This window comes from Oncorhynchus clarkii, chromosome 2 (assembly GCF_045791955.1).
Source record: "Oncorhynchus clarkii lewisi isolate Uvic-CL-2024 chromosome 2, UVic_Ocla_1.0, whole genome shotgun sequence".
NCBI lineage: Eukaryota > Metazoa > Chordata > Actinopteri > Salmoniformes > Salmonidae > Oncorhynchus > Oncorhynchus clarkii.
This window is the reverse complement of record NC_092148.1, coordinates 50,233,422-50,261,323: the sequence shown is the minus strand read 5'-3', so window position 1 is coordinate 50,261,323 and position 27,902 is coordinate 50,233,422. Positions and strand designations below refer to the sequence as shown.

The 27,902-nt window shown below is 40.9% G+C and overlaps 1 protein-coding gene across 3 annotated transcripts in view; it reads left to right on the top strand.

Moving 5' to 3' along the window:
* The window catches only part of LOC139369089 (ethanolamine kinase 1), a 64,454-nt gene extending 38,567 nt beyond the window's left edge, over positions 1–25,887 (top strand). For all 3 annotated transcript variants that reach the window (XM_071108618.1, XM_071108616.1, XM_071108617.1), the window contains exons 4-8: positions 3,221–3,369; positions 4,570–4,653; positions 5,454–5,614; positions 21,430–21,503; positions 25,154–25,887. In XM_071108618.1, coding sequence (XP_070964719.1) covers positions 3,221–3,369; positions 4,570–4,653; positions 5,454–5,614; positions 21,430–21,503; positions 25,154–25,223 — 538 coding nt within the window. In that variant the 3' untranslated portion in view covers positions 25,224–25,887. The remainder of the gene's footprint in view (positions 1–3,220; positions 3,370–4,569; positions 4,654–5,453; positions 5,615–21,429; positions 21,504–25,153) is intronic.
* Positions 25,888–27,902: the final 2,015 nt, after the last annotated feature.

Sequence of the window (27,902 nt, the reverse complement as noted above, 5' to 3'; positions counted from 1 at the left end):
TGTAGCTAGCTCTCTAGAAACTTCACTGAAAGAAATGAGAGGAGTGGGAGCCGGGAGACTAGCAGCATACTTCACGACCGCCTGCATCTGAAAGGCAGAGGAGTTGGGCAAGAGAAGGGGGGGGGGAAGTTCAAGATAGCAGAGTGGTGTAGCGATGTAAAATGTTTGGGAGCTTGTTTTTGTTGTTTGAATTTATTTTCAAGATAGAATAATTGATCGGAATTAATCCAGTTTTCTTTTTTACCATGGATTCTGCCTTTGAACAAACATTTGTTTTCTTCTGTACTGTTATTCTGCAAACAGAATAAAAAATTAGTTTGCATTTTGAAAGAGATATGGAATTTGCGAACCACATTTAATAGGACATATTTGAATGAATATTGATATACAAATAAATTGCCTATCAAGAGCTAATATATGAATGAAATACTAATATCATACTGTTTTATTTAACTAGGCAAGTCAGTTAAGAACAAATTCTTATTTATTATGACAGCCTACCAGGGAGTGGGTTAACTGCCTTGTTCAGGAGCAGAATGACAGATTTTTACCTTGTCAGCTCAGGGATTTGATCCAGCAACCTTTCAGTTACTGGCCCAACGCTCTAACCAATAGGCTACCTCCCACCCCCTGTACTAGGCTATTTTTAAGAGTTTCTGGGAAAGTAAAAAACTAAGAAAAAACTGGGTTATTCTAAAATTGCAAGAACACATGTTGTAAGAACAAAACTGTGTTACAGTGTAGGCTATATCTCAGAAATACAGATAACAATGTTGACTGAATATGGCCCAAAGCCTTTATGAGTGATGAGCAAAGTGTCCATTCGCAACTACAATGAAAAATGATTCAACGGAGCTGAACAAGATAATCTTCCATCCAAATGAGTGATTGTGGGTCTGAGAAAATAGTGCAGGGTCTGTAGGAGGGGAAAAGAGCTCTGTCATGACTGTAAACAACGGCCTACGTCTCTGCTTTAATTGTACGTTCCTAACGACCCCACTAAATTATGTCGACAACTGTGTATAATAACACCACAACTGTTTGTCCCTTTGCATAAATAGGTATAACAGTGTTTAAATACCTTTCTTTTATTTTTTTTTCTTCCCTTTGGCGATTGAAAAGAGACACACCCAAAAAAAATATCATTTGAACGGCACAACGCTTACGCAGCGTTTCCCAGGTGCATTTCGAGTGGAGTCCGTGAAAATAAGACCTTTGTTGATTGATAGAGCTTTCCCCGAGAAGGAAAAACAAAACATTGTGAAGGCAAGGATGATATGTTGTGCTGTCTAGTGTCATAAACAACTTGTTTTGATGTAAACGCATGCAGGCCTGGAGAATGCATCTACAGGTTGGCGAACTACTGCATTAAGTAATTCTCCCCCTGGTAGAATAAAAGACCGGGCCAGACATTTTCCTCTTCTAGTCTTCCTTCAAGTCTTTGCAGGCACAGGAAGTAATGGACTTTATTTGTCTCTGTATCTACTGATAGATTAATGGCCGACATGGACTTGATGTGATGCAACAACTTGAAACGTGGAAATAAGTCTAATATAGAATATTTTTTATTAACAATGTGCTGGAGTGGTAGAGGTAGATATGTATAGGGGTAGAGTGACTAGGCATCCGGATACATGATAAACAGAGTGGCAACAGCGTAAATGATGATTTGTGTGTGTGTGTATGCGGGTGTGTAGTCTGCATTAATGTGTGTGCATGTTATGTGTGTGTTGAAGTGTCAGTGTGCGTGAGTGTGTAGAGTCCCGTGAGTGTGTAGAGTTCCGTGAGTGTGCATAGAGACAGTGCAAAAAATGAAATACAGCATAAGGGTCAACTCAGATAGTCCATGTAGCCATTATGTCAGCTACAGTATTTAGCAGAATTATGGCTTGGGAATAGAAGCTGTTCGGGAGCATGCTGGCGTCAGACTTGATGCACCGGTACCGCTTGCTCTGCGGAAGCAGAGAGAACAGTCTAATGGCTTGGGTGGCTGGAATCTTTAAACAATTTTCCGGGCCTTCCATTCACACCACCTGATATAGAAGTGGTAGGGAGATCGACTCCAGTGATGTCCGCACCACCATCTGTAGCACCATGCGATCGAGGGCGGTGCTGCTGCCATAACAAGCAGTGATGCAGCCAATCAAAATGCTCTCAGTGCTGCAGCTGTATAACTTTTTGAGGATTTGAGGGCCCATGACAAACCTTTTCAACCTCTCGACTTGTGTGAGTAGACCATTTTAAGTCCTTAGTGATTTGGACACAGAGGAACTTGAAGCTCCCCTCCATTGCAGCCCCATCGTTGTGGATGGGGGGTATGCTCGCCCCCCGTTTCCTGTAGTCCATGATCAGCTCCTTGGTTTCACTGATGTTGAGGGAGAGTTTGTTGTCCCACCACCACACTGCCAGGTCACTGACCTCCTCCCTGTAGGCTGTCTAATCATTGTCGGTGATAAGGCCTGCCACCGTTGTGTCCGTCAGCAAACTTGATGATGGTGTTGGAGTCGTACGTGGCCACACAGTCGTGGGTGAACAGGGTGTACAGGAGGGGACTAAGCACACACCCCAGTGGGGCCCACGTGTTGAGGGGCAGCGTGGCAGTTTGGCCGTCAGGATCCAATTGCAGATGGAGAAGTTCAGTCCAGCTGATCAGCACATGCTCTGAGAATGCGCCCAGGAATATTCTCCGGCTCCGAAGCGGCGAACCTTCACTCTCCGTCAATGTGATCGGCGGAGTTTCGGAACATATTCCAGTTGGCGCTAGCAAAGCAGTCCTGTAGCATAATCTCTTATTTTGATTACATTTCTCAATGGGGTGAGTCACAGGTACTTCCTGTTTGAGCTTCTGCTTGTAAACAGGGAAGCAGGAATACCGATTCATGATCTGATTTGCCGAATGGCAGATGAGGGATGAGGGAGGAGGGCCTTGTACGCTTGCTTGTGGGTAGAGTAACAGTGTTTTAGGACTTTATCGCCCCTAATGGCGAAGGAGATGTTGGAAGTTTGGCATCACGTGTCTTAATGACACAGAATTAAAATAGCCGGTGACAAGAAAGGCTTCAGCACATTAATCTTTAGTACATTATAATATACATTATACCTTCCTTCATCTATGTTAAAACAGCATGTGTAATAGCATGAAATACATTTGAATGTGATGATACTTTCAGTGCCTGCAATGAGTAACTGTTATTTTTATTGATTTTTTTTGCCCACATAGTTCCAAGCTGCTGCAAGAGATCCCTAGCATCGAAACCCTGTCAGATGAAATGGAGACGCTGAAAAGACACCTCTCTCAGATCGGCTCGCCAACCGTGCTGTGTCACAACGACCTCCTGACTAAAAATATAATCTACGACAACAAAGAGGGTGGGTGAGGGTGTATGATGTGTTTTAGTGCCTGGAATTTAAATTGCAACACTGACATTGAAAGCGATCCAAGCGAGTTCATTTTGTACAGTAGTTAAAAAAGCAACGCGGCGTGAAGTATAACTGGATTCATTAGAATTCAACTGATTAGGTATAGCATTTGTTCTGCCAATCTGGTGCAATAGACCATCAGTGTCGGTAAGAATACAAGATTGCCATATTTTAGACTCAATAACTCTGATGTCCCTTCGATTTCACTTGTTTCCATAAAGTGGTCTGATTGTAGGACATGTTCCACTTTAAAACGTTGACAAAATGTGGTTCACAAAACAGTCTTGATCTATCCCACAGCTCTCCTTTATGTTGCCATGCATACGAACCCTATACCCTATTCCCTTAATCCTCTTTTCATTTTTCTTGCGGCAGTGTTATGGATGCATGTAAGGCACACGATTATGATAAGGAAATGATTCATGTTTCTCTGAATCTTGTCAGGGACGTTGTAGTTGCAACAGTAAAACACAAACTAAAAGCCTATGATACTGGAACATAATCTAATCATTTCATTGTATCTAATTGAGGAAATTTCGCCTTGACTTTTGGGTGTTGACTAAGGTGTGGCAGGTAGCCTTGAGGTTAGGCTCAAAAGGTTGGTGGTTCAAATCTCACAGCCGAAAAGTTGAAAAAAACTGCCGCTATGCCCTTGAGCAAGGCACTTAAACCCAATTGCTCCAGGGGCGCTGGACAATGGTGACTCTGGCCATGACCGCACTCCATCCGGGTGTCTCAGGGGGAGTTTGGATTCGCAAGAAGCACATTAACCATTACAAACTTGGAATGATGAACACGTGTACAAGTGTGTAACACGACAAATATAAGCACCCCCAAAATTACTATTTGTTGAAGCTTTCAGAAGCACACTATCAATTATAGCAACATGAATAGAGTATAGACTTGGGTTTCAAATACTTGAAGTCTGCCTGGTGGGTGGAGTTGACAGTTTTGGGACTTTGATTTATTAAGCCAGGCAAGCGCCAACAGGTCCAGGTAAGATATTTGAATGGATTTTTTTACAAGTATTTGAAACCCAGATCTGGATTCAAATACGTCTATTACTGAAGTGCCAAAGAACAGTTTACTAATGTGCATGTGTGTCATCGTAATAAGCTGCATTAACCCTACATGAATCTCCTCCTTTAGGCATGGTGAGATTCATTGACTATGAGTATGCTGATTTTAACTACCAGGCCTTCGACATAGGCAACCATTTCAATGAGTTTGCAGGTACGTTACTTCAGTTTATAATTCATATGGAGTGGCCCCTGATCCGTGACTGGTTGTTTTATTTCTGTGTATCTCGGAGGACCTTGAGACTTATTTTCATTACCTGGACCGGGTTAACTGCATAGTTTAATGCCAAAAGTAGATTAGCACTATGCCACTATGCAAAACGAAAAACAAACCCAACAAATGTAGCCAGTACAAAAATGTAATGCTAGATAGCTAGCTAGAAGGCCTCAGTAGACTATTTAATCTCGCTAGCCAACAAGTTAGCCCCATCAGACTCAGGCATTGGTCTAAAGCGCTTGCTAAAGGGCTTCTTAACTAGCTAGCTAACGTTAGCTGGTTCTATTTGAAGCCTTAGCTGAGAGCGGCATAGTGTAAACTGCAAAATCACATAAGTAAGTCACCTTTTTGACAGGTGTAGTGGCTATTGTTGTTTGTCACTAGGCTTTCTCTCACAGACGGGGAATCAGAGAGAACTTGAAATGTTTTTATTTAAATGTATTTCAATATTTAATTTTGCCTTCAACATTGAACTTGTACTAACCAAGCTCATTAAATGGACATTACACTTTCAAAGTTTGTTTTCAGACCTCTAAAGAAGTATTTTTTCAGATCTCTAAGTCTAATGTCAAGATACGACCCCTGTCCATCTACAGTATATGCCTCCACCCCAAATGTATAGAAAAGATAAACTGACAAGTTACATTTATGAGTAAAATGTCCCTTTAAGGCTGTGTAATCAAACCCTATGGTTTGACAAGTTCTCATTAATCTGTGTGTTTGATCCATCCCCCAAGGTACGAGTGACACTGACTACAGCCTGTATCCCAGACCTGAACTGCAGAGGGACTGGTTGACTGCTTACCTTGAGAGCTACAAGCACAGTGTGGGGCTGGAGGCCACAGTTACAGAACTAGAGGTTCAGAAGCTCTACGTTCAAGTCTGCAAGTTCTCACTGGTGAGAGTCAAAGGCACAGCACCCATTATCCGGCATTGATATCTACTTTCTAACTCGCATATAATTTTTTTTGTGTTCATTGGCTGACATCCATTTAATGAGTATTTGTTGATGCAGAGACAAGTAGTAGTTTGTGCAGAGGAGCCTGAATTTCACTATAGTTCAAAATTCAAACTAACATCCAACTATGTCCGTTTACGGGTCCAGATTCCCAAAAACCAAAGTATGATCGTCCTACCGCTCTGTGCGCTTTGACAGACTCTATCGGAGTTGATTTGAAACCACTGCAAGAAAAAAATGACAGCAGCCGAGATGTTTTTTTTTTTACAACCACAATTTCCAGTCGTTGGAGGCTCGAGTGGAGCTGGGCTAGACTAATGCTGCTTTCATAACTCGACACAATATGCAAGATTGTCTTGGTAATCTTTGGGGTAGTGTCGATGTCTCTCAAAATAGCCCAGAAATGATGAGAAGGCATTTTCTTTTCCTCTAAACGTGGAGGGAGAAAGAAAAAATGATGGCCTGGAAATGAATAAGAGCAGCGATAACATCTTGTTGATTGAAATCAGATTTCTGTGACAAACCAAGAACTCTGGATTGATGAAGTGGGAGAAGTCACTCACTCACTGACAACAAATGGCTGTGTCAAGTTTCCAGTCCAAGTAATTTACAAGTCTGGCGTGGAGATGGTGGTTATGCTTGTTGATCAAAACAATCACGAGAATAAAACGTTTGGCGTAGCTGGTTTTCATTTAAAGGCCCAGTGCAGTCAAAAATGTGATTTTTTAGGGAGTTTCTATATATTTCCACACTATGAGGTTGGAATAATACTGTGAAATTTTGAAAGTTATGATAATACCCTTATAGTTTAAGAACTGTTTGAAAAGGCCGCCTGTTATTTCAGCCCGTTGTGGTGGGATTGAGTTTTGGCATTCCTGACAACATCACCAGGCATTATAAGTTAATAATACCAATAACATAGAGAGTTTCAAACCTGTCTGTTTTCAGCTAGTTTTCAGGTTACATATCCCTCCCTTTAGACTCATCCAATTAGACGCCTCTTTCAGACCACACCCAGACAGTCCGAAAAACATTTTTGCTTGAGATATTGCTCTTTGCTAAGAAGCAATTCGTTTGTACCATTTTGATTTAAACAACAGTAAGGTACTTCGTTGTTACCCAGAAATTATTTGATTTTGAGATAAAAATTGGACCTTTTAAATCTGATTTCGAGATATGACTAGAAAAATACTAAGGACCTATACTAAGGTCTTTAGTTATTTGACAGGCTGTTTGTAGTTTGCCAGTGATTTTAGAGTGCAATGCCAGTTAATTGGAAAGCCTACAGGTCCACTGAAAGGAAGCTTATTTTGTCCATGGCCTTTCCATGTAAAGGACCCATGAGCACCAACATGTGAAGTTCGTAGGAGCATATCAAATTGGGTGTCAAATAAAGAGTTTATATTTTTGGAAAATGAAGGTATAGATACATTTTTCAACCGTTTTCCATCTTAAAAATCAGCCATAATGGAGGGACATCACAAAATGTATTTGCCCAAAACACAAAAACTGTCCAGTTGTGCGGATGATTCTAAAATGTTTATTTTAGGGTGCAGAAAACGTTCAACTGATGTTACAAGAACATTCCCATAACACACTTCTTCCAAGAAGACATTCCTATAATGTTGTAAGAATGTTGACGGAACACCTGGTACAAAGTTCCCAGAACATTTAATTAAGTTATGGAAATTGTCTAGAATGTTGCAATAATATTTTTGTGATATTCACATAGGTTGCACAGAACATTGTTCCACAATTTCCAAATAAGTACAATGCACTCGGAAAGTATTCAGACCCCTTGACTTTTTCCAAATGTTGTTAGGTTACAGCCTTATTCTAAAATGGATTAAATTGTTTTTTTCCCCTCAATCAATCTACACACAATACCCCATAATGACAAAGTGAAAACAGGTGTTAAGAAACTAATGCACATTTATTAAAAATTAAAAACTTAAATATAACATTTACACAAGTATTCAGACCCTTTACGCAGTACTTTGATGAAGCACCTTTGGCAGTGATTAAAGCCTTGAATCTTCTAGGGTATGATGCTACAAGCTTAGCACATTTGTATTTGGAGAGTTTATCCCATTCTTCTCTGCAGATCCTATCAAGTTCTGTCAGGTTGGATGGGGAGCTTCGCTACACAGCTATTTTCAGGAGGTGAACCTTCTCCCCAGTCTGAGGTTCTGGGCGCTCTGGAGCAGGTTTTCATTACGGATCTCTCTGTACTTTGCTCCGTTCATCTTTCCCTCAATCTTGACTCGTCTCCAGTCCCTGTCGTTGAAAAACATCCCCACAGCATGATGCTGCTGCCACCATGCTTCACCGTAGGGATAGTGCCAGGTTTCCTTCAGACGTGACGCTTGGCAGTCAGGCCAAATAGTTCAATCTTGGTTTCATCAGACCAGTGAATCTTGTTTCTCATAGTCAGAGTCCTTGAGGTGTCTTTTAGCAAACTCCAAGTGGGCGGTCAAGTGCCTTTAACTGAAAAGTGGCTTCTGTCTGGCCACAATAAAGGCCTGATTGATGGAGTGCTGCAGAGATGGTTGTTCTTCTGGAAGGTTCCCATCTCCACAGAGGAACTCTGGAGCTCTGTCAGTAACCGCTGGGTTCTTGGTCATCTCCCTGACCAAGAACTGCCCTTCTCCCCCGATTGGTCAGTTTGGCCAGGCGGCCAGCTCTAGGAAGAGTCTTGGTGGATCCAAACATCTTACATTTACCCACTGTGTTCTTGGGAACCTTCAATGCCACAGAAATGTTTTGATACCCTTCCCCAGATACTGTGCCTCGACACAATCCTGTCTCGGAGCTCTACGGGCAATTCCTTCGACCTCATGGCTTGGTTTTTGTTCTGACATGCGCTGTCAACTGTGTAACCTTATTTAGACAGGTGTGTGCTTTTCCAAATCATGACCAATCAATTGAATTTACCACAGGAGGACTCCGATCAAGTTGTAGAAACATGTCAAGGATGATCAATGGAAATAGGATGCATGATTTTTATTTTATTTTATTAATTTTAGAATAAGGCCGTAACGTAACAACATTTGGAAAAAAGCCAAAGGGTATGAAAACTTTCTGAATGCACTGTATGATTTTATGATGTTCATAGCATATTTTCCTTAGCTTAAACATAATATTCCATTGATGTTCATCTAATATACCTTGTCTTGGAGGTCCTCCAAGAACATTTAAAGGTTTACTTAAATTCTCAGCATGCAAATTTGTAGCTCCTTAAAGCAGATTGGAATCCATACCCATTGTTTGGCTTTAATTTAATGGAAATGTGCATTTGATATATCTTAATTTCATTCATAGAACAGCATTTCATATTAGACAGAACAATATTTTTAATACTGAGTACTGTAATGTTGACCATCTGCACATGTGGGGTTTGAAACTCAAATGTTTGGTGTCTAAGACAGGTCTTCTATCCGCTGCGCCACCAGTGAGGCTCTCTTCCTTCTTTTTTTTTCAGTAAACAGCCATGGTGGTATGGTCAATCGGGAATTCCATGCTTCCTTTTTAGTCTTTTAACCCAAGTACTGGTAACTGGGTTATTCCCCATCATTTCACCTATCCTCTTTAAATGCTGCATACTTCTTGGCCCTTATTTACAAGGTATCCAAGACTATGAGTGCTGATTTAGGATCACTTTTCTTATGGGAAATAAGACAGAAGGGACCATATCAAGAACCTCAACGTAGGAATTATATTGGGTGTGTTTAAAAAAAAAAAAAAAGTGAAAAGTGAAACAAATATTTTTTACACAATTTCCCCAAATATTTTTTATAAACATGGATAAAAGATTATGGGATTGAACCTGCAGTCTTCAGCTCTGAAGTCAGATCATTAACCCTCTACGCCACCAAGGGATGTCGCAGAAGAGGTGTGTACAGCAGTAGTTATATAGGATGCGCCTTGACTAGAATACAGTACATACAGGTGAATACAGTACATAAATACATAGGGCAGTCTCTAACGTGCAGGGTAGAGAACCGGGTGATAGCCGGCTAGTACCAGTGACTAAGGTTCAGGGCAAGGTACTGGGCGGATGTTGGCTTGTGGTGACTATTTAACAGTCTGATGGCCTATTTTTTAGTCTCTCAGTCCCAGCTTTGATGCACCTGTACTGTCTCCACCTTCTAGATGGTAGCGGGGTGAACAGAGTTCCTTGAAAATCTTCTTGGCCTTCCTGTGACACCGGGTGCTGTAGATGGAAAGCAAGGCCGTTTTGGTAATGAATATAGGCTACAGGATAGATAGGCTGTGTGAATACAGCCGTACACACAGCTGTCTTACCAAAATAGTGCAAACTATATACTGAAAGATTGTCTATTTCTATGGGCACAAGCACTGTTCATCACACAAATTGTTCACAACTCTCTTGTTGGCAGAGAGAACTTTTCGCAGGTTTTAAAGCTTATTTCCTGCAATTCTACTCATTTCGTCATGAGGTACAGAGACAATTTTGCAGTTTTCAAGCAATTTTTCAAGCAATTCTATACATTTTTCCATGTCTAAAGTGCATTCATGTGATATTTGAGTGACTCAAAACAAAATCTATGCGCTAAAAAACATTAGCTGACATTTCAAAATTGCTCTTCAAGGCAAGGTTTCCCTAACTCCGTCCTGGGCCCCCCCCCCCCCCCCCGAATTCACATTTGGGGTTTTGACCTATGTCAAGTTGGTATAAAGGGATCAGGAGACAGGCGCAGGAATGCGTAATAGGGGTTTTTATTTACCCAAATTACAGTATGCCATGTAAAGGCACGGGAACGAAACCCAAACAAAAGAGCAAGGAGTACCTCAAATAAGTACACAAGTGCACAATAATACCACATGGGACAAGACCGTAATCATCTGCGCAATACAAGCACCACCAGAGTCAAAACAAGGCACAGGTAGTCACAGGCACAACAGACATTGGAACAATAATCGACAGCCCAATGCTAAACCAAAGGGCACACTTATATAATTACAATCAGTGGGAATGGTGACCAGGTGTGGGTAATGACACAGTTCCGGAGGGATCCGTGTCACCCTAGCACTACACATTGATTGATTCAACTAATCAAAGCTTGATGATTAGTTGGTTATTTTAATCAGCTGTGTAGTGCTAGAGCAAAAACCAAAACGTGCACCCGGTGGGGCCCTGGGACCGATTTTTGGAAACCTTACTCTAAGGTATGAAATAACTGACATGACAAGAGGATTCTGCTAGTGCATTCTATTATTACAACTTTCAAGAGTAAGTTGTAAACCTGACTGAGTCCCGACCCCCCAAAAAAATAAATGTGGGAATAAGTTCGGGAACCACTGGCTTAGAATAATGACACAACTGCGAATGCGATCGAATGAATGTGAACCGAACAGAACAGTGGTACCAAGTAGGCCTAGTAAAACAAAATATCAGATTGATAAAGGCTTGACACAATCAATATTTAGGCTAGTTCCATGAACAGTCAACAAACAGTCAACAAAAGGCGAATGGAGATCCAAATGACCACTTCTAAAGTGAGATGCAGCCATGCACTACTGGCTCGCCAAACAAATAGGCATATAAGTCCGCTTCAAACATGGGAAACCATGCAGCAACACGTTGGAATATGAGGGCTTTGTGATGGCCACTCCAATACCTTGACATTGTTGTCCTTAAGCCATCTTGACACAACTTTGGAAGTATGCTTGGGGTCATTGGCCATTTGGAAGACCCATTTAAGACCAAGCTTTATCTTCCTGACTGATGTCTTGAGATGTTGCTACAATATATCCACATTATTTTCCTCCCTCATGATGCCATCTATTTTGTGAAGTGCACCAGTCCCTCCTGCAGCAAAGCACCCCCACAACATGATGCTGCCACCCCCGTGCTTCAAGGTTGGGATGGTGTTCTTCGGGTTGCAAGCATCCCCCTTTTTCCTCAAAACATAACAATGGTCATTATGGCCAAACAGTTCTATTTTTGTTTCATCAGACCAGAGGACATTTCTCTAAAAAGTACGATCTTTGTCCTCATGTGCAGTTGCAAACCGTAGTTTATGGCGGTTTTGGAGCAGTGGCTTCTTTCTTGCTGAGTGGCCTTTCAAGTTATGTCGATATAGGACTCGTTTTACTGTGCATATAGATACTTTTGTACCTGTTTCCTCCAGCATCTTCACAAGGTCCTTTGCTGATGTTCTGGGATTGATTTGCACTTTTCGCACCAAAGTAGGTTCATCTCTAGGAGACAGAATTTGTCTCCTTCCTGAGCGGTATGACGGCTGCATGGTCCAATGATGTTTTTACTTGCATACTATTGTTTGTACAGATGAACGTGGTACATTCAGGCATTTGGAAATTGCTCCCAAGGATGAACCAGACTTGTGGAGGTCTACAATTTTTTTTCTGAAGTCTTGGCTGATTTCTTTTAATTTTCCCATGATGTCAAGCAAAGAGGCACTGAGTTTAAAGGTAGGCTTTGAAATACATTCACAGATACACCTCAAATTGACTCACATGATGTCAATTAGTCTATCAGCAGCTTCTAAAGCCATTACATAATTTTCTGGAATTTTCCAAGCTGTTTAAACTTCTGACCCACTGGAATTGTGATACAGTGAATTATAAGTGAAATAATCTGTAAACAATTGTTGGAAAAATTACTTGTGCCATGCACAAAGTAGATGTCCTAACCGACTTGCCAAAACTATAGTTTGTTAACAAGAAATATGTGGAGTGGTTGAAAAACTGTATGTAAACTTCCGACTTCAACTGTAGCTATACCTAGGGATGCCATTTGGGTTCTTGCATTGAAATTATATTGAATTCTGCAGTAACCAAGTATTTCAGCCACTCTTCCTATGAACCAGTTGCTATTAAATTACCATTTTTGGACAGAAAACCTGCGGCTAGGGAAGGATTCTAGGCTAACCTGGGCTGCCTCCTCTGGTCCAAGATTGTCAGGAACAGTCGGAGGCAGAGGGGGCTGTGGAGCCATTATTGGCGGCGCTTTTGGTTTGGTGGGTTGGCTCTGCACTGGAACCTAGCTGGAGCTCGGCAAAATCATTGCTGCAGGTCTTGGCAGCAGCCTCTGTGGTTTGATGCCGCTCATCGCTCTCCTTCAGTGATGTAAAGTTCTTAAGTAAAAATACTTTAAAGTACTACTTATGTAGTTTTGGGGGATATCTGTACTTTACTATTTATATTTTTGTCAACTTTTACTTTTACTTCACTCGAAAGAAAATACTTTTTACTCCATACATTTTACCTGACACCAAAAGTACTCGTTACATTTTGAATGCTTAGCAGGACAGGAAAATTGACAAATTCAAGCACTTATCAAGACAACACATGGTCATCCATTCTGGCTCTGATCTGGCGGACTCACTAAATACAAATGCATCTTTGGTAAATGGTGCCATCTGCTTTGCTTAAAAGAATGGATTTGAAATAATTTATACTTCTACTTTTACTTTTGATACTTAAGTGTATTTTAGCAATTACATGTACTTTTGATACTTAGGTTTAGAACCAATCACTTTTAGACTTTTACTCAAGTAGTATTTTACTAGGTGACTTTTACTTTTACTTGAGTAACTTTAAAAAATATATATATTTTATTATTTTTTTTTACCCCTTTTTCTCCCCAATTTCGTGGTATCCAATTGTTGTAGTAGCTACTATCTTGTCTCCTCGCTACAACTCCCGTACGGGCTCGGGAGAGACGAAGGTTGAAAGTCATGTGTCCTCCGATACACAACCCAACCAAGCCGCACTGTTTCTTAACACAGCGCACATCCAACCCGGAAGCCAGCCGCACCAATGCGCCAGAGGAAACACCGTGCACCTGGCCACCTTGGTTAGCGTACACTGCGCCCAGCCCGCCACAGGAGTCGCTGGTGCGCGATGAGACAAAGACACCCCTACCGACCAAGCCCTCCCTAACCCGGGCGACGCTAGGCCAATTGTGCGTCGCCCCACGGACCTCCCGGTCGCGGCCGGTTACGACAGAGCCTGGGCGCGAACCCAGGGACTCTGATGACACAGCTGGCGCTGCAGTAACTTGAGTAACTTTCTATTAAGGTATCTATATTTTTATTAATGTATGACAATTGGGTAATTTTTCCAACACTGCTCTCCTACTTTTGGCTTTGTTTAGGTACTTTGGTGAAGCCAATTTCTGATAGCCTATTTAGCTAGCTCAAGCCAACTAATCTAAGTCTAGTAACCCTAACGTTTTCTTACAGCTAGCTAAGAAGCTAACTAAACGCTGTAGTGGTGGGGTTCAGACCCAGGGCCCCAAGCTTAGTGAGCTTGGAGGGTGCTATGTTGTTGAAGGCAGAGCTGTAGTCGATGAACAGCATTCTTACATAGGTATTCCTCGTCTAGATGGAAAAGGGCAGTGCGCTGTGCGATGGTGATTTGTTGGGGAGGTATGCAAACTGTAGTGGGTCTAGGGTGTCAGGTAAGGTGTCTTTTGTCTGAGCCGCTGAATTGCAACTCCACTCGTTTTGCCTCTGATTGCCTTACAGATGGCATAGCTAATCTGTTTGTACCAGTACATGTTCCCATTCACCTTGCCGTTGTTAAATGTGGCGGTTTGCGCTTTTAGTTTTGCCGAATGCTGCCATCTATCCACGTTTTTTTGGTAGGATAACTTCTAATCGTCACAGTGCGAACAACATCCTCTATGCACTTCTTGATGAACTCAGTCACCGAGTCAGTGTATACGTCAATACTATTCTCAGAGGCAACCCGGAACATTTCCCAGTACGCGTGATCCAAACAAACGTGAAGCATAGGTTCTGATTGGTCGAACCAACGTTGAACAGTCCTTACGACGGGTACTTCCTGTTTAAGTTTCTGCCTATAGGAAGGGAGGAGCAGAATGGAGGCGTGATCTGATTTCCTGAAAGGTGAGCAGGTGAGGACCTTGTAGCCATTCCGGAAGGCGGAGTAGCAATGGTCAAGAGTGCTCGATGCGCGAGTAGAACAGTAGATGTGTTGATAGAACTTTGGTAGCATTTTCCTCAGATTTCCTTTATTAAAGTCCCCATCTACAATAAATGCGGCCTCAGGATATGCAGTTTCCGGTTTGTACAAAGTCCAGTGTATTTCCTTGCTGTTGCGGTTATACACGGCCTTGACAATGACCAAAGAAAATGATCTCGGGAGGAAATATGGTTGATGGTGAGATATTCCAGATCGGGAGAACAAAATAACTTGAGTTCCTGTACGTTACCACATCACACCATGAGTAGTTAATCATGAAACATATATAAGGTACCAGTCAAAAGTTTGGACACGCCTAGTCATTCAAGGGTTTTTCTTTATTTGTACCATTTTCTACATTGTAGAATAATAGTGGAGACATCAAAACTATGAAATAACATTTATTGAATCATGAGGTAACCAAAAAAGTGTTAAACAAATCAATATATATTTTGTGTTTTGGTAACCTATGTCTTGTAATGTATCCACATTGTTCCCACAACCTAATTAAATGTTCTGGGAACCTTGAAAGAACTCAGAAAGGCTGTTCAGTCAATATCAAAGGAATGTTTTTCAGTATTACCTAGAAACCTAATGACAACTTTTGGGGGATGTTCTGTAGTGGTTGTTATGGATGTTTGTGCACAACATTTTACTGAATGTTAGGAGAACATTCGAAGGACATTTAATTTAAAACATGAAACGTTTTTTTTTTATCATAATCATTCTTTACATTTTGGGGGGATTCTATCATCCTAATGTTAGATAAAACCATAGAACTTAATGGGAATCTTAGCTAATATTTTATGAATGTTCCCAGTTTGCTGGGTAGGCTATTTACTGTATTGCAAAAGTAATATTGAACTGTGTTTGGTTGTCAACGCAACCAAATAGCAACATTTGTGCCACTGACTTAGTCTGGCTTAGTTTGTCTACAAATTAATAATTGATATGTTGGATTCACGTCTCCATCTCAACCAAGAATGAAAGTTAAAGAATAGGACTAAATCAAGTCATGATTGAGTCATGATTTTGCCCTATTCTTTAACTTAAGAACATATAAATGATTCACTTGTAGACAAACTGGAATTAAAGCCAGACTAAGTCAGTGGCAAAGATGGAACTATCCAAGCGGAAGATATCTCTTTCAAATGGTAATATTTGGTTGAGATAACAACCGAAAACACTATTCAATATCCAGTTTGACAAATTCATAATTGATATATTGGATTTACACCTCCAAAGAGTGTACTGTACAGTACAATAGGACAAAATCTAATCAAACTTTAAATGCACTTTAAATGAAGTTTGATTTGATTTAGTCCTATTCTTTAACTTGTATTTTTGTTTGAGATGTAGCCGTGAGTCCAACATATTAATGATTAACTTGAAGATTACATTTGAACTCAACCAAAGCTTGAAACTCTACACCTACACAGAACAGCCTCAATTCGTCGGGACATGGACTCTACAAGGTGTCGAAAGCGTTCCACAGGGATGCTGGCCCATGTCGACTCCAATGCTTCCAACGGTTGTGTCAAGTTGGCTGGATGTCCTTTTGGGTAGTAGACCATTGTTGATACACAAAGGAAGGTTTTGAGCGTGAAAAACCATACACAATCCATCTTTCAATTGTCTCAAGGCTTAAAAATCATTTTTTAACCTGTCTCCTTCCCTTCATCTACACCGATTGTAGTGGATTTAACATGTGACATCAATAAGGGATCATAGCTTTATATGTGTGTGGCCCGTGTGTAGTGTGTGTGAGTGTGTGTGTTCGGGTGTCAGTGTAAGTATGTGTGAGTGTGTGGGTAGTGAGTCCAGTGTGTGCCAGAGAGTCAGTGCGAGAGAGTTCGTGCAAAGAAGAGTCAATACAGGTAGTACGGGTAGCCATATGATTAGCTATTTAGCAGTCTTGTTCAGCAGTTATGGCTTGGGGGTAGAAGCTGTTCAGGGTCCTGTTGGTTCCAGACTTGGTGCACTGGTACCCCTTGCCGGGCAGTAGCAGAGAGAACACTCTACGGCTTGGGTGGCTGGAGTCTTCCTCTAACACAGCCTGGTATAGAAGTCCTGGATGGCAGTGATGTGCTGGGCCGTACTCACCACCCTCTCTAGCACATTTGCGGTCGGATGCCTTGCAGTTGCTATACCAAGCCAGTCAAGATGCATTCAATTGTGCAACTGTATAACTTTTTGAGGATCTGAGGGCCCATGCCAAATCTTTTCAGCCTCCTGAGGGGGAAGAGGCTCTGTCGTGCCCTCTTCGCAACTGTGTGGGTGTGTGTGGACCATGTTAATTGCTTAGTGATGTGGAAACCGAGGAACTTGAAGCTCTCAACCCGCTCCACTACAGCCACATTAATGTGGATGCGGGCGTGCTTGCCGCGTCGTTTCCTGTAGTCCACGATCAGCTTCTCTGCTTTGCTGACTTTGAGGGAGAGATTGTAATGTATTTAGTTATTAAGAGATCATGCAATCATTCTCACGATAGTGTATTGGTACTAGTCAGTGGCAAATATCAAAGCTAAGCAGCACTGGGCGTGGTTAAAACCCTGGATGGGGGACCAAATTAATAGCTTTAGATAGATCAACTATCCAGTAGGAGGTGCATATAACGTTGAAGATCTGATGTTGTTTCAAAGGTACAAATTAAACACATTTTATATAAGGTTTGTCTATATTGAAAATTGGTTACAATGATGACATAATCCTGTGGTTGAAACTCCACCCTCAAAACAACCGTTAACTTTTTTTCAAATTCAATGTATTTTCCACATAGATTCCGCAGCACAATACGTTGACAAATTACATTGAAACAACTTCTATTCAACCAGTTGGTGCCCAGAGGAATGTAGAAGTCGACCTACCAATTAGTTGTGGTGTTTTTACTGATATCAATTTTGTTTATGAATTAATAAGTGATTAAATCTCTTAATTCTGTTACCAAATTGGGAAATGGGAAATCATAGTACATGTGTAGTACAGTAAATACATGTAGAGTTCAGTACAGTACAGTAGAGCACACTAGATTATAGTACAGTTTAATGAACTGTTTTGTACAGTACTGAACTATACTTTACTGTACTGAACTATACTCTACTCTACTGTGCTGTACTGTAATCTACTTTACCCTACTGTGCTGTACTGTGATGTCCAAACTTATGAAACATAGACGTCTATGATTGGTTCAGATTTAGTCCGCTACAAACCAACCGAATGTAATAATACCCAAATATGCAAATTAGGATATTGCATATTTCTACACTATGTTAACGGTGCCTTTAAACAGCTTGGAAAATTCCAGAAAATCCATTTATAACATTTTTGACATGTGTTTTTCTGGATTGTGTTGTTATTCTGTCTCTCACTGTTCAAATAAACCTACCATTAAAATTATAGACTGATCATTTCTTTGTCAGTGGGCAAACATACAAAATCAGCAGGGAATCAAATACTTTTTCCCTCACTGTATATCCACAGTAAAACGAGTCCTATATCGACATAACTTGAAAGGCCGCTCAGCAAGGAAGAAGCCACTGCTCCAAAACCACCATAAAAAGACAGACTACGGTTTGCAACTGCACATGGGGACAAAGATCTTACTTTTTGGAGAAATGTCCTCTGGTCTGCGGAAACAAATATAGAACTGTTTGGCCATAATTGCCATCGTTATGTTTGGAGGGAAAAGGGGGATGCTTGCAAGCCGAAGAACACCATCCCAACCTTGAAGCACGGGGGTGGCAGCATCATGTTGTGGGGGTGCTTTGCTGTAGGAGGGACTGGTGCACTTCACAAAATAGATGGCATCATGAGGCAGGGAAATTATGTGGCTATATTGAAGCAACATCTCAAGACATCAGTCAGGAAGTTAAAGCTTGGTAGCAAATGAGTCTTCCAAATGGACAATGACCCCAAGCATACTTCCAAAGTTGTTGCAAAATTGCTTAAGGACAACAAAGTCAAGGTATTGGAGTGGCCATCACAAAGCCCTGACCTCAATCCTATCCAAAATGTGTGGGCACATCCTAACTGAAACAGCGTGTGCGAGGAAGGAGGCCTACAAACCTGACTCAGTTACACCAGCTCTGTCAGGAGGAATGGGCCAAAATTCACCCAACTTATTGTGGGAAGCTTGTGGAAGGCTACCTGAAACGTTTGACCCAATTTTATTCATTTAAAGGCAATGCTACCGAATACTAATTGAGTGCATGTAAACTTCTGACCCACTGGGAACGTGATGAAATGAATAAAAGCTGAAATAAATATTTCTCTAGTATTATTCTGACATTTCAAAAATAAAATAAAGTGGTGATCCTAACTGACCTAAAACAGGGAATTTTTACTCTGATTAAATGTCAGGAATTGTGAAAAACTGAGTTTAAATGTATTTGACTAAGGTGTATTTAAACTTCCGACTTCAACTGAATATATCCACGATTATGCAATTTTGTATAGTACAGATCAGGGACCCATTATGTAATTCCGTTACCCTAAATATTTTACCGGGTGTAAATCCACTACACTTATTGTAGTTCAATAACCAAAAGGGATTTTTTAAACTCAAGGTGTCATGTCATAGCTGACAAGCAATTCTTTCTACAGACGTCTTTGAATCTTAATTCGGAACACTATATTTGATAGAGATTTTGGAAAATGTGGTCGCATAAAAAAACGGAGGAAGATTTTTACCACGATTCTCTTATCAAATTTTGCTGCATCTGCACAGTTCTTCCAGTAACTGTGTTTTTGTGAATTTTTCGATGGAAATTGCTCAAAGTAGTCCCTGTGCATAGAGTTGTATGGTTTGTTGCCGTTATCCATTTCTGTGGAATTGCCCTCCATCAATCACAAAAAGAGAAAGAACTGATATTGATGCCCCCTGAACTGCTGGGGTATGTTTTGATATTTCCTAGAGCCCTTTAATAGACAAATCGTCTCTGTGGCATCACTAAGGAGTGCTGGTCCGCCAATGTTCTTGGGATGGGAGCTTCTCTACTGCTCCTCTCCCCATCTTAAGCCCAGACAGAGCGAGCCAAGGCACATAAAGAAATTGCAAAAGAGAATGTCTTTTTTTTAACGCAAACTGAAAATTTATAATATCGACTGCCATATTTAAAAAGTGTTCTATAAATCTGTCCTGCAGAATGTGCAGTCCTTTGGTCATATATGCATGCTTGGAAACCAAGTCAAGCTTGATCAAGACGGTGGAAAAGATAATTTGTATAGATCAAGAATCAGCCACCAACCGGTACACAAAAGTCATTCTCCTAAAACTTGTATTTCCCAGGACAGTACTCATCCCCTTTACTCAAAACTCAGTCACAGCAGCAGCCGGACAAGGAGAAAGAGACTTTTTCAAAAGAAAATCAAAACAGATAGATATGGGGACTCTTTTTTTCCCAACAGCCTGTATAATAGATAGTCTGTTGGTCCCTCGAGTATACAGCATATTGCACTTTCAATGTGTAGCTATAGCACTTTGAATTAATTCCATTGTGTAATTTCTATGTTTTCATGTTTTATGTACCGTCTTTTTAAGCACATGACGAAATTAATTCCCCCCCTGGTGGCATAAGAAAGTTGATCTGAATCTTCTTTGTCCCCATCAGGGAACCCCTTCCCAGGTTCCCGAAGGGCCAAAGACTGTGACTCTGTGATGGCTCCTCTATTTCGTATTAGTAGCATGCTTCGTCTCTGGGCTTTTCTGAATGGCTCCCTGTCATTGGCCATCTCTGCTTAGAGTTAGGCTAATGGCATCTTAATGTTATTAATCATAGCCACAAAAAAAAACTGCACTCAATCTCCATCTAGAGCCGAGGAGAGACGTTACATATGAACATGTGGCAGGAGAAAAAAACGAGAGGGGAAACCACATACTGCTCCAGTATTTCATTCCACCCTTTATTTGATTATCAAATAAAAATGTGATTATATCATTCGGCCACAGCACAGAGGTCTGCCTGGAACTCGTTAGGAAATGATTAGTGGTCCCACCATAGAGAATTACAATAAGGGTGGATGACAACAGAAATGTATGGAGGCGTGGGAACCTATAGACTTTTCCTCATATTTTTCAGAAGCAAAACACAGGGAAAGCAAAACCACAATTCACATGTGGTTTATGGGTATACAAAAGCCTGTCATGAAAACGTTTCCTAAATAACATCCCAAAACACTACACCTCTTGCAAGTTAGAGTCCGGGCCTCTATTTCAGCTCTTGCCTCAAATTCCGTCCAGCCGCAGTGGGCAGTATTTTCTGTCGCGGCCGTTGCAGCATTTGTCGTCGATGTCTCAACGAAAACAATGACATCTGTTTCTGTCCTGCCATCACGATTCGCCCGGGACGCGGCATAAGAAAGCTCATTACATTTCTGTCCGGTGGGCACACAATCTTTCACCATCAGAGGCACATCCTCAAAACCACAGCAATGTTCAACAAAGGCCGCTGGGGACATGCAGGACAATAACCAGAGAGGATTTTTTTTATTGTTTTTGGCATCAAAAGCACTTCAGATTCAACAGCAGGCTACATACAATGTCTCGATATGACCACTCAGTGGGTACTTCAATTTCAGAACTTTAAGATGGACAAGACTCTGAAATCTATTCAATAGTAATACAGCATTTGTTTTATGTTAGTCACCAGGTAAAGCATTCGATTTATACAGAAGACGAGGTCAAGTGCAACCCTGGCCTGATCAAGTAGGCAACCTGTATCCTAACTTTTGCTTTCCCTCGCTTTCTCCTTATCCCTCTGTTTTTCTCCATCTATTCGCAGGCCTCCAACTTTTTATGGGGTCTCTGGGCAATCCTGCAGGCCAGATATTCCTCAATTGATTTTGACTTTGAAAGGTGAGTGACCTGTATCTCTAGAGTCTTGAATGTGACCAATTTTCCCATTGGGCAAAACTGGTTAAATCAACATTGTTTCCACATCATTTCAATGACGACATTGAATCAATGTGGAAAACTGATTGGATTTGTAAAAAGTCATCAGCGTAAGGGCATTTCAGGGGTTTTTTCACTCAACTTTTTACCTAAATCCAATGACATGGTGAATGATTTTGTTGTTTTCGTGTTTCACATTATTTGACAACTCAACCAAATGTAAATCAAAACTAGATGTTGAACTGATGTCTTTCCCCAGTGCGTTGCTTCTAAATGCTGATACAAAGTCAAATCTACAAGGGTTTACATAGCTTTACTATGAATAGCCGTTCCTCTCTTCAGATCCCTGCCGCCCAACACTCACACAACCGTTATGAGAAATAAGAAAAATAACGCATTAACTTTAATTGAATCACCTGGTAACACATTAGCACCAGTAACAAATATTTGTATTTTCAGGGGGACAAAAATGTATTATAAACAGCATAGTCCTCTGAGCAGAAAATATTCCTCTCCTCCAATGCCCCATTGTACCCCACAGAAGCAGCAGTCGCCACTGTGCTGACGCTAATCACTATTGACACACGGCACCCACCCCTATGTGTGGCTTCGCTGTCGGCTCTGTGGATCAGTGACAGGGGCCCCGCCACTTTATATCGGAACTTTGGAGGAAATGCGATCCAGCAGGAGCAGATGGAACAGAGCCAGTATTGTTCCAGCCTCATTGGTCCTCCCTGTCTGTCTCTCACCCCTGGTTCGGCCATATGTGGCTGTTAGCCTGTCTGGCCCCACTAAGCTCCAGGCACAAGTTGCCCCAATGTGCGTCGCAAGAGTCAGATTACATCCCTATATCCAAAATCCAAGGTTAACCATAACAAGGTGGAAAACAACAGTAAGTTTGCACCAGTCACTTAAGGGGTTAAAGTCCCCCTCTAGAGACTCCAAAAGGGAGCCTATGTCCTAGATTTGGAGAAGGAGGGTCCTCACGATGGAGATTTGTTGGGGTGTTTCTCTCTATGCCCATTTACTTGTTGCGTTATCCCTCTGAGACGAGTCTCTGCTGACTACTCAACGAGTGACAGGCAACTGTTAGGCCTCACACTTAACCAAAGCCACATGTGCATGAGATATTAGGGAGACGCAATGGGAATGCATGATCTCCACCCTCCCTGCCTCCCACTCTACCGTTGATATTGACTTTATTTATTTTTTGTTTCACTTGTATCTGCTAGGCAGCGGTTGAGTTTGTGGATGTATTGGCAAGGCAGCGGTTATTCCATGCTTCCAAAGCCAATTTGACAAAGACATTATTATGAGGAAATGAGTAAAGAGGCCCACTGTTTGGAATGGTTTGAGTGAAGAAAATGGGGACCTGCACAAAAGCACATTGTGGAATGGTTTACCTGCTTTTCAGTGTGTGAATTTGCCCCTCTTTTCTAAATAGTAAACAGGAAAATTGTTTTATTTGAGATTTTATTGTAAGATGACATGGGTTATTTTTTTCTACTTTCATTTTCATTTAATACTGTTGGAGAAGTTACATGTAGGTTTTCTTTACTGCGCTTCATGTGGTCAATGAGGTCACGTGTCGAACAGTATGCCTTCATCATATAACCATAGACTTATTTAATCTTTAAGCAAAAGGGGGAAAAAATGCAAATTACAACAGCTTGCTCAATGGAAAAAAAACGAATGAAATATTTGTAATCATTCGTTGTCAACAATAACCGTTTTTTGATTAACCAAGTTACTATTAGAAGTCAGATGACGACTCTAAAACAAGTTCTACATTTTTTCAGAGGTTAACCAAATAACTTTTTCTCAAATTGAACAATGGAAACAATTTACCATCCTTTCCATTATGCCGTTGCCAATTTCAGGCCCAAACTAACAATTTTAACAGAGTGAAAGATTCATACAAACAAATTCAACAAAACCACATCAAAACGCACACAATGCCAAGGGGGTAAGTGGCAGAACTGGAACAGAGATTCATGTAACACAACTGTTGTTTGTGTCTAAAGGAGTCTTTTCATCACTGAGGTAAGACGCTGTCCAGTAACGTTCACACTCTGCACTGATTAGGCATTGAGGAGTTAACGATAAAGTCCTTTATGTCTCCATTTTCCGTTCTTTTGAAACTTCACTCTGTTTCAAAGGCGAGCACAATAGCCAACGGCAAGAGCACACACAGACATTAGATGTATTGAAGTGTTGTACAACACGGTTCAAACAAACACCAAACCACTTTACTCTTGGTAAACTTTTGAAACAAGTCTAGGCTTTAAAAGAAACTGTACTTTGTTCAGATGTTGAAAGTCAAAACAAACTTAATGTAATAAAAGGCAAGTACACAAAGCAATGCTATTTTGGGACAACTTCTGTGAAGATACAACATGCTATTGTATTTATTATGAATCCCCATTAGCTACTGCCAAGGCAGCAGCAACTCTTCCTGGGGTTCAGCAAAATTAAGGCAGTTTTTCGGAAAAAAATACATTTTCGGGGAAAAAAAATGGTAAAACAGTTTGTCCAAAGTAAGAGGGAGAAATTGCCCTTGAAATAAAGAAAATGTGTAATATATTGATTAGAAAACCTTAGTTTTCCTAATCAGTATTGTTTGATTATTTGATTGTCAAGTCCCATTATCATCAGCGTATCTACAGGATATGAAATGTAGGATGACATTTGGTATAAATCCCAATCTTTGTAAACATGTTATTTTTATTTCATCATTGTCATTTGTCAAATGACAAATGAAAGGAAAGGCAGCGTAGAATGAGGAAGATTTAAAGTGCTTTCACTGAATTGCTTCCTTTCCATGACTGAAACAAGCCACTTTTATCTGGCGTCACTGAAAGAACTGTGATAACGGTTATCAAATGAATCATGTTTTTTCCTCCCCTGAAAGCAAGCATTATGGCAACACACCACATTTGTGTTGATGAATAGGTCTCTACGCTGGAGTCTGAAGCACAGTTCACGAGTGTAGAAAAGCGCTGAAAAGGCAATCCGGGCCAGCCAAACAAGACTGGGACTGATCCCGAATCATCTCCTATACAGTTCCAAATGCGTTTGACAGAATGGATATGCTGTAGTTCGCAGAGCAATGCAACACTTTTTTAAAATTATTGTATTTATCATCTTTTTACCCATTAGCATGTGAATCCATGATTTAAATATTAATTAGCAGAGCAGGTGAAAACATTTTCTTTGAATAAACACCAGATGTTTCATTTCTTTGTGTTTTACGGCGTATAAATTATACGATTATTTAACTGTACTTCACTATGTTAAACTGTTGACGGTAAACAAAGAAATGTGTTTTTCCGCCAATGTCTTTCCACCTGTGTTCATGCAGGTGTGTTCATGACGGGAGTTCGATTTAAAGCCAGGATTTAATCCAAGGTGCTTTATAACGCAGAGCACTACAACATACGTTTTACGGTCATTTTACACATGAGCCGACATGCACTTACCGTGAATAAGACATCCGTGAAATGCCTTTAAGCGGCGAATTGACGGCTGTAAATGCACCTCGGATTGAATCCCAGCCTTATTATCGTACGCAGGGAACACCTCATGGTCGTTCATCTCTTATCCTCTATCTGCAGGTACGCCATAACCCGATTCGACTACTACTTTGAGAAGAAGGAAGAATACTTTGGATTGACTCTCAGTTAGAGAACCGAGCCCGAAGAAATTTAAACAGTTCAGGTCTGCTGCATCTTTATTTGAATTTAAGAGAGTATTTATATCAACACATAATGATGAAAGATTGAAAAAGAATGCGGGCAATATAACCACGTGTGTTTCCAGAAAATGTACACGTGATTGTTACAGTTTCCTAAAAAAGAATGGTGTAATTTCAACTGATTCTCCAAATATTTGTTTCATCACAGTGAGGTTGGAGATAACCTCATTTGGCAAATTGACATGGCTTCCAGGCCAGAAAGATGTTCATTTACATTTAGCCAAGTTACTCAAAGCAACAAGTACTAATACTAAAATCACGAGGGTTATTTCCAGGCTCATTCAACATTAAGCTCAGTTTAGATTTTTTTTTTTAAATGTCCCCTGGCATGGATTTTCAGTGTTGTATTATTTCAAGATGGTATTACCATCATGCTCTGTTTCAATTGTTTTGTTATAAGACTGCTCTCTTCTGTTGCCCAAAAGATGAATATTAGATAAATAAATGGTTCATACAATGTACATCGAACAGTACATTGTACAGTATATACTGCAGCATGCATAGGCAAGTGTTTTTGCTGAACTCCACTTCAGTACATATCATAACAATTGCATAAAAAGCATTTTAGAAATAAAGTGTTGCCTATCCATTTTATCTATCCCTCTTGATAGCTGGAGGGAGTGTCATCAATGGATTCATCTCTGTTAAATATCTACTATGGACATCTAGTTGCTAACGGTGTACATCAGATTTTGGCTACCATGGCTGCGTTCACACTGGCCTGATTCTGACCTTTTTTCTTTTTTTTTTTACTAATTGGTCTTTTGACCAGTCAGATCAGCTCTGAAAAGAAATCTGATGTGATTTGTTCAAAAGGACAATGAGTGGAAAAAGTATCTGAATTTGGCTGCCTGTGTAAACACAGCCATATATGCTTATTATATGCAATATGGGCAAACACATTTATGCTTTTGCTCATGGGTGTGGAGAGGTAATTTCTGGGCAATATCTCTGTCCATTTGGAGGACCCCTTTGGCCTCAAGAGCACCGCCAGAGGCAAACGTTTTTTTTTTGTTTTTTTTTTAAGTTTAAGAGTCGTGTGTTGTGCACGTGAGTGAGGACCCAAAAGCAGTTTAACAAAAACAGAGTCCTTTAATGTCAAAACACAGGGAAGACATAGATCCTCTTCAGATGTATATAATGGCAAAATAGACAACCCGCAGAGAGGGCGACAAATGAATCATAAAGTCCTTCTGATAATCACAGAAGAGTCCCCCTTCTTAGCAGCAGAGGAGAATAGCTGGGTTAGAGTCCCCTTCTTAGCAGCAGAGGAGAATAGCTGGGTTAGCGGCGACAGACTGCTGGTCTCTCTGGGTAGGCGCGGGTCGTAGAGGACAGAGGTACCTGATCACACGTAGCATCAGATGAACAGGCAGATTCCGACAGGACAGGACAAGGGTGAAGCAAACGAGACGATAGTTTGGTTCTGGCATGAGAAACTCAAACGAGAATCTGACAAAGACAGAAGCAGGAACAGAGAGAGAAATAGAGACCTAATCAGAGGGAAAAAGGGAACAGGTGGGAAAAGGGTGAACGAGGTAGTTAGAGAAGATGAGGAACAGCTGGGGGAAGGAGAGGAAGAGAAGGTAACCTAATACGACCAGCAGAGGGAGACGGAGTGAAGAGAAAGAACAAGACATAATATGACAATACATGACATCGTGTGACAGAAAAGTGAATTTCTTCTCTGTTGCTGTAAATGAGAAAGTGCCTTAATCAACTTAAAATAACAATATCAAATGAAAGACACAAATTTACTAACTGTAGTCAGCAATGTGCAACTACAGTACATCCTACCTCCAGAGCCCTATACCTAAACATCAGATTGAAGCCAAGAGATCCCAAAAATCCCAAAAAGAAGTTACAACAAAAAAACAACAAGAGGGGCACTGAGCCAAATCGTTTTGGACCGAGAAAGGCCTTTTAACTGATGATCCCATTCTCCAAGTCGGACAATGCTAATGTGAGGCGTGTTAAGGGCTGGTTAACGAAATCAAGAGGTGACCGCAGCGCTGACGGTCACCTCAACAGAACAGTTGTCTAATTCAAACCAGGCCATCTCGTCCCCTTTAAGACATGGTAGGACCAAGCGCTTATACTGGAAGGGGAGGCCTCGGAAAAAACACATAACTGTTTAGTGCAGTGCAGTGGAGGCTCCTCAGAGGAGGGGAAGGGGAGTACCATCCTCTTCAGTGAATTTCATAAAAATAAAAAGTGAAACATCTTTCCCTTTTAGATAAAACTATTCTAAATATATTCACGTCACCAAATAATTGATTAAAAGGTCTACAGGTCTACAGTAGTCTCAACAGCACTCTGTAGGGTAGCACCATGGCGTAGCTGGAGGACAGCTAGGTTTCGACCTCCTCTGGGTACATTGATTTCAATTCAAAATCTAGGAGGCTCGTGGTTCTTACAACCTTCCATAGACTTACACAGTAATTATGACAACTTCCGGAGGACGTCCTCCAACCTATCAGAGCTCTTGCAGCATGAACTGACATGTTGTCCACCAAATCAAAGGATCAGAGATTGAATCTAGTACAGAAAGCATAAGCTACATTTAGCTAGCACTGCAGTGCATAACATGTGGTTAGTAGTTGACTCAA